General features: G+C 51.3%; 1 protein-coding gene across 10 annotated transcripts in view; it reads left to right on the top strand.

Moving 5' to 3' along the window:
- The window catches only part of TCF3 (transcription factor 3), a 95481-nt gene that overhangs the window by 78880 nt on the left and 3878 nt on the right, over window positions 1-12723 (top strand). For 3 of the 10 annotated variants that reach the window (XM_019557017.1, XM_019557023.1, XM_019557016.1), the window contains 8 exons: window positions 602-728; window positions 1786-1844; window positions 3985-4063; window positions 5539-5612; window positions 6730-6933; window positions 7330-7453; window positions 8363-8525; window positions 9735-9973. In XM_019557017.1, the coding sequence (XP_019412562.1) occupies window positions 602-728; window positions 1786-1844; window positions 3985-4063; window positions 5539-5612; window positions 6730-6933; window positions 7330-7453; window positions 8363-8525; window positions 9735-9973 (1069 nt within the window). The remainder of the gene's footprint in view (window positions 1-601; window positions 729-1785; window positions 1845-3984; window positions 4064-5538; window positions 5613-6729; window positions 6934-7329; window positions 7454-8362; window positions 8526-9734; window positions 9974-12723) is intronic. The other 7 variants (XM_019557025.1, XM_019557022.1, XM_019557021.1 and 4 more) reach the window with 3 other exon arrangements.

Genomic DNA, 12723 nt, shown 5'->3' with positions numbered 1-12723 from the left:
CAGCTGCTCTCAGTCATGAAGGAGTTCAAGGAATGAACTGGGAAGCAGCCTTAGGTAGAAGTGTGTTCAGGTTTTTCTCTGTTGGTTTCAGCACCCTGTTGGCTATGCAGGTTCCCCTGGGCATGGGGACTCGCACTGAGAAAAGCGTTTCTCAGGCATTTTTTTACGTTCTCCTTTGCTCCAGAAAGTCAGATGACTGTAAATCCACTCTAATGAGATGCAGAATCCTTATTATCCATCATTGGTTTGAATAAGGACAGGGGGAGAGCTCATAAAAGCTGGTCCAGTTCTTGTTAACGTTTGATTGTGTCCCTGTTCACTCACTCGTGTGCAAACACACATCAGGCAGACTATAATGGAGGAACCTTCTCCCCAACCACAGCTCCTTGCCCCTAGAGCAACAGCAGAATCAGTTAAGCTTAGTATGGCCCCCTAGAGTAGCCACAGCCCCTGGGAAACACCAGTGCTTTGATGGTATAGCAGTGAGCACCATTGATGCATCCTCTATAGCCTCAACACTGCAAGGGATCAGTTGCTACTTCATGCTGACAAGCGTTGGCCCTCCAAGGGCATGTCTCATGCCTCCTCTCCTCTTTCCTAGAACTACCCGATGCATTCAGGAGAAGTTAACGGCGGGCTCCCTTCTGTGTCTGGCTTTTCCTCTGCCTCCACCCCGTATGGTGTCTCCAGTCACACGCCACCAATCAGTGGGACAGACAGCATGATGGGTAAGTAGCATCTTTACTCTCCTGGGCCCATGGATCTTTTGGCAGATGATTCTCACTCAGTTTTTGGTCTATTTCCCCCCTCCCCCCCTTACCTCCTGGCACACGGGTTAATCCAGAAGGGGTTAACTGCTGTAAGTATCTAATACCTAAATGCATTATGGGCTTAAGCCACTGTCTGGCACATAAGGAGTAAAGTACGTGCATGACCTAAGGTCATACCCCTTGTTGGTCTGGAGTTGCACCACAAGACAAGTGCTATAGCAGGGCATATTGCTGCTTTATAACCAGCCGAGCTGTGGCAGGGGCTTGGAGATGTCCCTGTAGCTCAGGGCTCTCCATGCATGTACCTTTTGGCACCTCGCATATTTGTCCTGAAAAGGGTCTAGGGTCTCTCTGGAGGAGCAATGACTAAGCAAGCTTCAGGAAAGAGTTAAACATGAGCATGAGTTACGTGGGAAGCCATTGGTCTGAATCTGGAATAGAAACATTCATGCCATATTCAAATGTTGTGCTAAACCCCTGCCCACACTAATCTCTAACCTTGCTGAACCCGGTACAAAACCTAGTACTGCAATTCATTTCGTGCTTGCTGGGAAAGGAGATGCCTGACCTTGATTCCAAGAGAAATCCTCGTGTGGGGGGAGAGGACAGGAGCAGCTTGGCTATAGTGGGGGTGCGTCATCGCTGTGGATGGCACAGGGCCTCTGACCTGTCATCTCCCGAACACAGCCAGGCAGCTTTAAAAAGGAGCCACAGCCCACAATCCCCAGGTCCCAGCATGCAGGCCAGGTCTCTAGGGACAGTAAAAATCAAAAGAGACTTCATAATAAAATGGCCCTTTTTCAAATCTAAAGAATGAGAAGCCCCTTTTGATTGCTGTTTCCTTCCCCTCCTCCTGGGAAAGCAAATGCACAAGCAGGAAAGCAAAGAGGGCCATTTTCCTTAAATGCACCAGGGCTCTTTCAAAGATGATCTCTTTGCAATGGAGTCTTTCTGGAGTGTAAGTTCCAGGCAGGATCATGTGGGGTTAGATTCACATGTCTGTATCTCCTTGCAGGTAACCGAGGAACCACAGCCGGGAGCTCAGGAGATGCGCTTGGGAAAGCATTAGCTTCAGTAAGGATTTCTTTCTCTGAGTTCCTCCTGGCAGTGCCCCACTGCAATAGCAGCCCCTTGCTGGATTGCTGCCCAGCTGCCTGGCTTCCTGCCCTGGGTGGGAGAACTCGAATGTCACTGTTTTGAATAACTCTGGTCCTGAGGTTGCTGCTGCACTTCAGTGGAAAAGATGTGGGGGAGTCTGGCTCGGCAGCGAGGGCATTAGCCAGAGATGTGTGAGATCTGTCCTCAGCTCCCAGTTGTGCTACCAACTCTGCAGGCAGGTCTTTCAGGGCACATCTGCACCACAGTAGGGCTGACATCCCAACCAGACCATTCCCAAACCCACTCTGCCCAGAAATACACTGGTGAAGATGTTCTGCAGCTGCGTTGTGCTGATGTGCCTTTTGTCCCCCTGTGCCTCCCTTCCCTGTCTGTCAGACATACTGCTCAGCAACGTTACTCTACGGATAAATATGCTGATGGGGCTGTCAAGATGCAGCAGTCAAAGAATGGCCATAGGCTCCCCTAGCTCTTTATTTCCCTCTCTTGGCATCCTGCAGTCATCTGTAGTTCTGTACCCTGGCATTATCGGAGTGCCAGATATGAGGGGAGGCAACATGCAGATTCCCTCCTGTCTGGGCACGCGTGCGTTTTTGAGGGCAGCTCAGCTCCTGATAGCCCTGAATCTGGATGTCCAGGGCATATACGCTTCCCCAGACTACATGCTGCTGAGCTAGTTTCTGCTACATCCTTCTTGAAACAAGTAGGCAAGAATGCCGGCTGTCCTGGGAATAAGTGACAGCACTTCTTGTTGGGTGTTATCTAGCGTTGTGCAGCTGACAGACCCAGCAGGCATGGTGATGTTGGAGGATAGGGTTTTCATTGGGGATCCTTGTGGTCAGGGCTGCCTTCTCCACTTCCTGCCACTCTTGTGGTGTCCTTCTGGTGTTTGGAGTTTTCTTGTCCTATAACCTGTTAATAATACCTCCTACTTAAATTGTAATGCCCCTCAGGCCCTTCTCACTGCAGCATGTGGACACCTTGCAGTCACCCGTGTGTTTATGTTCCCAGCTCCTGCCGTGATATAAAGAATTGTCATTTTGATTAACAGGGAACCAAGGTACATGGAAGGTTGGATTGTAGAATAATACAAAAGTCTGTCTGGAAGGACTCTCAAGAGATCATTTCTAGTCCATTCCCCGGTTCAGGCAGGCTTGTCCCGCTCTAAACCATCCTAGACAAAGCTTTGTCCCCTTGCTTTTAAAATCTTCAGGAACAAACCATCATGCACAACTACCAGCACAATGCCTGAGACATCAAACACACCCTTTAACTTGTCCCAGGTAAAGCAGGGGAACAAAGACACTGCCAATGTCCTGCCAATGCAAAGACAGGAAATTCTCTCGAGGTCCTGAGTCTGCAGCACCCACAGATGGACTCCACGTCTCCTGCATCCCAGCTTAGTGCCTGATTCACTAGATGGTTGCTGGGGCATCAGCCTGTAGGCATGTGCTGGGTTTCAGTGCAAGGGGATATTTTCAGCCCAAAGCTGATGTGTGGGCAGTTATTTTAAACCTAGCACCCTGCTAGCTAGGGTAGGGGAATGCCGACTTGACCAACGATCTCTCTAGCCAACTGCTCCCTTTCAGTCCCAGCTCTGGCCCAGTGTGATTTTTGCATGCAACAGTCTGTCCAGCAGCCCTCATTATCTCATTCTGTGGCTGCATGTGGAAAGCACGGGGCTGGCAGCTAGACTGGTGCAGCACCTGTCTCTGCTGTTATTTCTTAGCATCTTTACCCCCTGAAACTTCAGGTTGCGAGAACCCAGCAACTGCAGTGACAAACTGATATGCTTGCTGCGAGGAAAGTGCTTAATGGAGGGGGAAAAAAATCCAGCAGTTGTGTAGAAATTGATGTAAATTCATGCCAGCAGAGAGCAAGGATGTTGTTACCTCCCCCAGGGGGGAAGAGAGGAGAGGAGTGGGGAGAACAGGAAAACCGTCTGTTGCATTGGCTGGGAGCTGGGGGAATTGCCAAGGGTGATGTGAGGAGGCTTGGCACTTGGGTGCTTTTAGCACAGGTGAGGCCAGGAAGGGTTCATGGCCCTTTGTTTCGAAGGTGCCCTTTGCTAACCATGGTCTGTTCTCTCTTGCTCCAGATTTACTCCCCTGATCACTCTAGCAATAACTTCTCTTCAAACCCCTCTACGCCAGTAGGCTCCCCTCAGGGGCTTGCAGGTACGTGTGTATGTGGCTGCCGTTCTCTAGGGAATGGCTTAGAATTATCCTGGGTTTGTCCAAATTTGTTAATCCAATTTAAACCATGTTTAAAAAAGAAAAAAAAAGTATTTTTTGAAGCAGTAGCTGGTCTGTGAAAGAGCTGATTGGCTCAGGTACAGAGACAGGCAAGCTCCCTTCTCCAGCCAGAGCTTTGAAAAGTGGCTCATGACTTGGTGCCTGGCTGTAGATGCTATGGAGAGGCCTGATTTGTGTGGAGTCTTAATCCAAGTAACAAGGCTCCTTTGAAGTTTGAGTTGAACACCAGAAATGAAAATGACTGATTGCCGTGAAAACCTTGGGTTGTGCGTCTCAGTGGGAATCTTGCAAGCAGTTCAGGCTCAGGAGTCCGATCCATGTGGCAACAATGTGCTATTGCCTGGAAGTAAAGTTTTTGCTACTGCCTGTTCAGTACCTGCTCCCGTATTTGCCTTTCCCAAGTTGCCCCTTCATGCTCACCACTTTTGGGAACATGCTCTATAAACTTGTTCCGTGTGTGTGCATGTGCGTGCTTGAGCATTGGTCGGAAGGGCTCAGTGTAAATTAGTAGGCAGCTGACAGGTTAAAAGCCATTTTCAGAGGCTGTTTTGCACTGTGCGTAAATCATCTGCACGTAACCTGGCAGCTTGATCCAAGTGCCCTATTCAAGGAGGTTTGGTTTTCTTCCAACAGCAGGAACTAGAGTCCAACCTGGGGCTTTGTTGCTGGAATTGATTCAAGCAACTCCCTTTTTCCCTGAAGGGCAGAGGTGTGCAGTGGCCCCTCCCTTTGTTCCTACCGTCCAGCCCATCTTGCGTGGCAGAGTACACGTAGCAAAACAGCCAGCAGCGTCCTCACCCTTTGCCTTGCTGCCCTGTTGCAGGCACAACAGGACTCAGGTGTAGGTACTTGAGAGTGATGCTTCTGCTGGATATAAATCCAGCAGCAGGTGTGGGCTGGGTGTGCGAGCCTCCCCTCCTCACTGACCAAATTACTGCCCATGTGCAGAAACGAGGGAAAGTTCAAAGACCCCAACATGCTGCCGGTTTCCATACTCAAGCAAAGAAGCCACTTCTTTGCAGCCTACCTACCTACCAGAAACACTGGTAGGAAAGGAAAAAGGCTCCAGGCAGGCAAGGGTGTGCGTGAGCAAGAGTGTACAGTCGCACCAGCGGTGTGTCTGTGCGTACACGTGCTGTCTGCCTGGATTGGATTCCTTCTTTGCCAGCAGTTAGTTGCGGTGAGGAGCAGCTGTATTAGCTTGCTGTCCTGTCAGCCTCCACTTGCTAGCAGGCCTGATGGCAGACCCACTGCACCAGCACTGCCTTGCCCATCTCTGATGGGGCAGTTGAACCTGCCACATGTTCTCCAGCGACTGCTTTCTGGGGTTCTGGCTCCATCTAGTGTCATGTTGTCAGAGCTGCACACAGTGTTTCTGATCCTGTGTTTGCTTCCAGGCACATCCCAGTGGCCCCGGGCAGGTGGACAGGGTGCCTTATCTCCTAGCTATGAAGGGAGTCTCCACACTTTAGTAAGTGTCACTGAAAGCCTCTGTGCTCCTATTTTCTGTCCTTTTTGTGGGTGTTGTGCAATGAACAGCAGTGAGTGAAGCGGTAGTGATGGGGGATGAGAGCAGAGGGTGCTGTCTTCTCCCAGCAGGATATAGGACCAGACTTACCACGGTATTTAGGTGGCTGCAGACACCTAGTTGAATGTGCGTGAGCAGGCCAATCTTCTGAATCTTTCTGTGAGAGCCAGGAGCTCTTGTAAACCCTACTATGTGCCTTGCTCTGTCTCTGGGCAGTTAAATACCTTGTAAAACATTCCCTGTCCCATCCTAAACAGCTTGGGCCTCTGCTGTCTCCCACAGCTTGCAGCAGCAATGCTGATCTGGTGCTGGCACCCAGGTTGGCTGTAGAGGCATTTATCCATGTTGCTGGCTGCTTTGGCCTATGGGGCTGGGTGGGTATTGCCCCCTGTGAGGCATAAGTCGTTCTGGTAGGTGAGGTTGCAATATGCATCTCTAAGAGAGTGACTGAAAGCTGCTATCTAGCAGTTAATGGAAAGGTTTGGGAATTGCCATACCACTGCCTCTAGCCTGGGACCCCATTTGTTCACTGGTCAGAGCCTGACATTTCAGAGGAAAGGGCAAGAACCTCACTGTGGCCATCTGTCTAATATTCTGTTCAGCTGGGGTGCTTTTTCCCCATCTCAGATGGTTAATGATTGTACTGGAGAGTTTGTGTCCATGGCCCTTCTGATATAACCAGGGGTTTCATATTCTCCATATGCATATTCTTGCACTGCTGTACCTCAGCCCTCTTGAATCCTGTGGAACGCCCTGCCAGAATATAATTTGTACACACTGTAGTGGTTCCTTCCCATGAGAGAGCACTTAGCAAGGCGTAGCTTGCTGACAGCACAGGGAAGGCTGCAGGTGGGAATAGTCCTTCTACATTCAGTTCTTCTTGTGGGTCTGAGTTCCTTGAGAGCTTTAAAGGAGTTATGGGAATCAGGTGTGCTGTTGCAGCCAGCTGTTTCATTGATCTGAAACTGCGTGAAGCCCTGAGTGATCCAGTAGACATCTCAATGGGCTGTTAAGTTTTTTAAAATGTTAATGCAGTCTGCTTTTCTCCTTGTACCTCAAGCAAAACAAAATGGAAGACAGATTGGATGAAGCCATCCACGTACTGAGGAATCATGCCGTGGGCCAGACAGCTGCCATGACGGCTAACCATGGAGAGATGCACGGTCTGCTGGGATCGGCACCTGGCCACAGCGCCACAGTGGGCGGACTGGGCCAGGCCTTTCCCCCTTCAGTCATGCCTCTAGGGAACAGACATCCAAGTCTGGTGAGTAGGGACCGGTGGGAATGGCTGTTTGCATTACTCTAGCACCCAGGTGTCAGAGCCCTGTTGTGCTGGGTAGGGTACCATCTCATGGGCTGGGCAGTCTCTGGGACCCTGTCTGCTCACAAACCTTTGCAGACTGCAGGGGGCATGGCCTTCCTCTAATTTAAAAGTAACTTGAATCAGCTTGGTATTAAACCTATTGCCAGGCCACATCAAGCTAAGTAAGCCATGCACTCTGACCTGAATCAGTGTCTAGGTTACTGGGTGGTGAAGAGGAACGTGTGGGTCCCAGGGCCAGTCCAGACGTGGAAGCACTAGCATCTGGTTTGACTTGTATCCTGTAGCTGCTGGCCCTCATGTTTGCCCTTAAAGGCTGCTCTGCTTGTTCCGCTCTAGGTGGGAGGAGGTCACCCTGAAGATGGGCTGCCCAACAACCCCAGCATGCTCCACAACCACGTCACACTTCCATCACAGCCCAGCTCGCTCCCCGATCTCAACAGGCAGCAAGACACATACAGTGGTAAGGTGGCACCTCCCTGCTCCACATGTACACGTGCTTTAATCTGGTCTGCTTCTCAGCTGGCTCCGTACCCTTGTGTGTCCGTTTGTGAAACCTGACGTCTGGAGAATGCAGCTCTGAGGCCTGATTCCAAGTGCAGAATAAGCCCAGTGATGAAAACTTTGCATGCAAGAAGGGGATGATCCTGCAGCCTGTCCTTGATCCAGCATGTGGTCTTGTACCCATTGTCATCTGTGGGAACAAGTGGTTCTTAGACCCCTGCCTAGTTTGTGGGTGCTATTGGGATCTGACTGGAGGGCATTGAGTGCAAATAGGCCTCAGGAAATGCCTCGGTCTGAAACCTAGATGCTTGAGATGGAGAAAGTCCTGTCAGGACAAACCCAGTCCACCTTGTTACTGCTGGTTTTCAGACACGAAGTTAGTTCATTTGTCTGCAGGTGGCCTCTGTACTTAGATTGACAAGAATCTGGGCACAGACTGCTGACACTGAAGTGTATGAACACACTGGGAAACATTCTGCCTTTGAAGTGTCCTCCCAGGGATTTGGGGTGGTAACTCCAGCATCAGGCTGGAGCAGTGAGGCTCCCTGGAGTAAGGGGTTCCAGTCCCTGCTGGGCCTACTTGCTCATGGTGTTCTCCATAGGAATTGGGCTTTGTCCAAGTGCGGGCCCAGACTCCAGAGTCCTCTCATAGAGGTTGGCTTTATTTGTGATACCATACATCTAGGATGTATGAGGTGCAGTAGGATTCTGTGGAATGAGTTGCTTTGCGCATACATGAGGGTTATCTTGCCTAGTCCGACCAAGTGTCGGAGGGGGTGCAGATGGGTCATGGCAGCAACCATCCCTGTCCTTTCCCCGTGTTGAGATTTCTGTCTAAGCGCTATGTGCTGCTTTGATTCCTTTGTAGGCTTGACGGGGGGGCTTGGGAGAGGAAGTGTCACCTCAGGGCCAGGTGAGATAAAGCGGGAAGAGAAGGAGGATGAAGAAAACACATCAGTGGCTGATAACTCGGAAGAGGAGAAGAAGGAACTGAAGCCGTCGCGGAACAGAACAAGGTGCTCTTTGAACAGGTCTCTCCCTTCATTCATTCTGTTATTGGCTGGGGCTTGGGGCAGGGCTAAGACCAAGGTGACCAAATGGGTGCTGGGTGGGGCCTGTCTGCCCTGCTGGCCTCCTGCCTGCTATCCATGTGGCAAGGGAAGAGCACTAGCACTGGCTAGATCTGGGGGTTCAGGACTGGGCTTCTGCCAAGCAGCCTCTCCCCCTTGCTCTATCAGACCACTCCACCTTTGGAGCCTGAAACTGTGTGGCCTGCCCCAACCCCCCTGTTCAGCAGGAGGGGTTGGGGGCCACCAGCAATCAGACATCCCGGGGGGAAGGTCTGTGCTGTGTCCATCCTCTGCCATGCCCCGTTACTGCCTCCTGGCACTCTTAAAAGTAGACAGGCCGAGCAGTGGAGCAAGCTGCATTCGTGCTGCCCAGCCGATCTTGTGGGATTGCTTCTGGCCCTGCTTGCCTGAACAGGGAAAGATGGGCTTCGTGCCTCCCCAGCCCTCCTGCCTCAGGCAGGCTGTCATTGGTCTGTCCAGGAAAGGTGACCGCTTCCTTTGGCGTCTGAGGAAACTGGCTCTTCACTGCGCATACCTGGACTTTGCTTGTTCGCCATCACCTACAGCCAGTGACATGGGACTTGCCAAAATAAATCAGAAGCTAGGCTCAGCCAGTGGCCAGCCCCAGCTGCTTCAGAGAGCACTGCGGTGGGCATAGAGTGATTACCAGCCTGGAGGGGAGGCTCTACCTAGACTCCAGTCTGATCCATGCCCTGCAGCTGGAGGGTTTTATCCCTCCTATCCCTAAGGGTTTTGGTCCTTGTTCTTAGACTCAAAAGAGCTCCATACAAATGTCTGATCCTTTGTTTTTTTTCTTTGATCTGTTGGCCACAGTGGGATCACGGACAGTGAGTTGGGGGGTAACTTGCATTGCTCTGGTTTTGTTTAAAAACAAACAAACAAAAAACCTTTCCTTCTGTTGTTTCTAAATGGTTTCCTTTGGATGTAAGCACACGTCCCTGCTTCTGGGACATTGCGCAGCTGTGATGCTTCTTGCCCAGGGCAGTGTCGCCACTTCCTAGGGTGATGCCATTCCTGGCTCTTTCCATCTGGGAAGAAACCTCTCACTGTGTGTCGATGCCTGAACATGTGTGTTTCTTTTGTGAGTTGATCAGTGCTGAGAGTGCACACGAGGAATGTCCCTGTCTCGTTCTTATTTTAAACCATTAGTCATGATGAGGATGAGGAGGACGATCTTCTTCCCCCAGAGCAAAAAGCCGAGAGAGAAAGAGAGAGGAGGGTCGCCAATAATGCCCGTGAGCGCCTGCGGGTCCGTGACATCAACGAGGCCTTTAAAGAGCTCGGACGCATGTGCCAACTCCACCTTAACAGCGAAAAACCTCAGACCAAACTGCTAATCCTACACCAGGCCGTATCAGTCATACTGAACCTGGAGCAACAAGTTAGAGGTCAGTGAGGGTCCCGGAGTGGTGATATTTTACGTATCTGATCGGCACGGGGCTGTCTGTCTGTCTGTCTGTGACACGTCACGTGTGCCGTGGTGCCTAGCACTGTCCTCTCTGCCACGTGGCCCTGGGTCCTCAGGGCCATTAAGTGTCCTTTTTTTCATTTTATTTTAAGTTTGGTTTTGAACCCTGCTGTTCTATCCTCATTTTTTTAAGCCATTGCATGTGCTGCATGTTGCTTGTTCCAAAGCCTGGGCTGTGCCCTCCTGTGTGCATAATACTATAGCTCCTGGGCAGTGAGCATCCTTGCTCCTTGTAGAGTGCCACCTGCCTTTAACTCGGAAAGGGGTTCTCTTGCCATCTGGAGAGAGGCCCTCCCATGAAATGAGAGGCTGGGCCTGAGAGTGGCATGCCATGGATGGATGTGGCTTGCCTTCCCTGTGCTGTGTTAGCTGGGCAGCGCTGTCCTGCTCTGCAGAGCTCAGTATCATAATGGGGGAGAGGCAGAACTGTTTGATAGGTGATGAGCTCAATGCAGCTCGGAGGGGTAGGGTCAGCCCCCACCCTCCATGCCACTGGGTTTCTCTCCTGGCCCTTTTAGCTTTTAAACTGGATTCTAGGCAAATGCTGCCTGCCCCAAAAATGCAAATCATGCCCAGCAGCCAGTCAGAGGTTCCCTGTAGCAGCATTGCCTCTTCAGTATAACTGAGTGATTGAGCCACATATTTCAGGGGACATGTAGTGTCCCCCCCACCCCCACCTCCTTCCCTGCCCAGGCAAGGTTGCTCCCTCACTGCTAGTTTGCAGTCCAGTCTAGTGTTATATGTGTAAGAGCTGGGGCTTCCTGGGGTGCTGTTCCCATGCAGCTGGGGCTCTTTGGTCATGTTCAGCTCAGCCAGAGGGGAAAGCTCTGGGTTTTATTCCCTGCTCCAGACTTTGAAGGATTTTGCTGCTTTTTCCATAATGCTTGCAGTGCATGTTTCCATATTAACTTCTCCTACCCCCATCACTACAGAAGCAACTGTGGTGGGTTGGTTAACCCATTCTCTTCTGGCAGAGACCGCTAATGTAAACCCATGGTTTGTGCCTGGCTCCTTCTCCCCTGCTGGCCCTTCGCTATGGCATTGTGATGTTGGACTTTTTTGTGCCTCTTCAGTTTGTAATTTTTTGCCTTCCATAACATGTATATTTTTCCTGTCTCCTTTTTATTCCCCCCTTCCTTTTCATTTTTTTGTTCTGTTCTTTCCAATCTCCTACAGACAGTCCCCAGCCGTGACCTCTCGGTGGTCCCACTCTCTACCTTGTACTTGCTGCTTGCTGTTTGAGACAGAAAATGGGGGGGAGGTGGGGAGGGTGGGCAAGAGAGAGTTGGCACCATGTTCACTTTGGTCTCCCACGCTTGTCCTTTTTTAAAGTCTTCCCAGAAATGGCAGCCAGGCAGGTCACTTACCCTGGCCCCACACTGCTGGTGCCTGGGACATCGGTACAGTGAGCTGGGACGTTGGTCCTTCAACGGGAGTTATGTCCTGCTTCTCAGCTCCCTACTGCAGGTTATCAAAGCATTTCTCTCTGATCAGCAACACTCTAGCAGTTAGGCCACCGAGCCCAGTTTGCAACAGAGCTTCTGGACGTAGTAGGGACTTGGAGGAAAGCAGCAGAAGTTAGAGAAGCTGCCGTTGTGGCTAGATCTGTTCTGTGGAAGGGCCAGGCAGTGGCATGCATTGGTCTATACATAGTTCAGCAAAAGAGGTGAAGTATCAAGTGCCTCGTATCCTGTGTGGGGCAGAACTTGGCCTTGTCAACACAAATCCAGTTGCCTCAAGCCCTTGTGTTTCTAGCAAGGAGAAGCAGCTGTGTGGAGGACTGCTGTGGTTCTGCTGATGGTGAATGCAGGAGACATGGCCTGGGGTACAGTCCCTGCTGGGGGAAGTTTGCAAACTGGACTCATAAGAATGACTGCAAGAATTTCTTAAGTAGCAGGCAGTGCTGATGTTTCTGCCAAGATTGGAGCTTGCCTAGCTTCAGGGAGATGCGGATATCTTGATGCAGGCTGGGAATCCTGGCAGCATCTCCTCTCCGATGCCCTGGAATTCTCCCAGCAGCAGACTTCCTGGCACACGGACACAGAAAGCTGAAGCATGGGCCGTGGGCCTGAAGCACCTGAATGCATTAGGGTAGCTAGGACTGACCTGAAGCACAAGTTGCCTTACCCTGCTGGTTGCAGCGGTACCCCAGCTAGCTCCCCATCTCTCCTTCCTGAGAGCCAGCTGTTGTTCCTGCCAGCTGGGGCGGCGAGGAATGCCCTGCTCTGCACGGTCCTGTCCTTGGCAGGTTCTTCAAACCCATCGCAGGTCCTTTGCTTCTGCCACCACCCTCTTGGTTGAAAGTTTAATCGCATCTGATTCCTCTTGACCCAAAGCAGGAGCCCGAGGCTAGTGTGTGGCCTTACCTGAAGACAGCCTTCAGCCAGTTTTCTTTCCTGTGAGAATTTTGCTCTGGGGGAGAAGGTCGTCCATGCACATAAAGGGACAGGGAAGTGAGGGAAGTGCTATAGATTAGGCCAAGATTGTAAGGTGCTGCCAACCTGTGCCTGCACTGAAATCCCCACTCCCGTTGGCTCCCTGCTCTAGCAGGCTGCTGACAGAGCTGTGGAAACCGAGGTGCTATGCACCAGGCACTTAGAGCGCCTGGCCACGGCTTCGAAGACCTTTGGCTGGAGGAGGTAGACACCAACCCCCCGGGCCTGATTTTTG

The sequence above is a fragment of the Crocodylus porosus genome, unplaced genomic scaffold, assembly GCF_001723895.1.
Source record: "Crocodylus porosus isolate Cpor-Errol unplaced genomic scaffold, CroPor_comp1, whole genome shotgun sequence".
Lineage (NCBI taxonomy): Eukaryota > Metazoa > Chordata > Crocodylia > Crocodylidae > Crocodylus > Crocodylus porosus.
The sequence above is the reverse complement of the archived record's forward strand: the minus strand, read 5'-3'. Positions and strand labels throughout refer to the sequence as shown.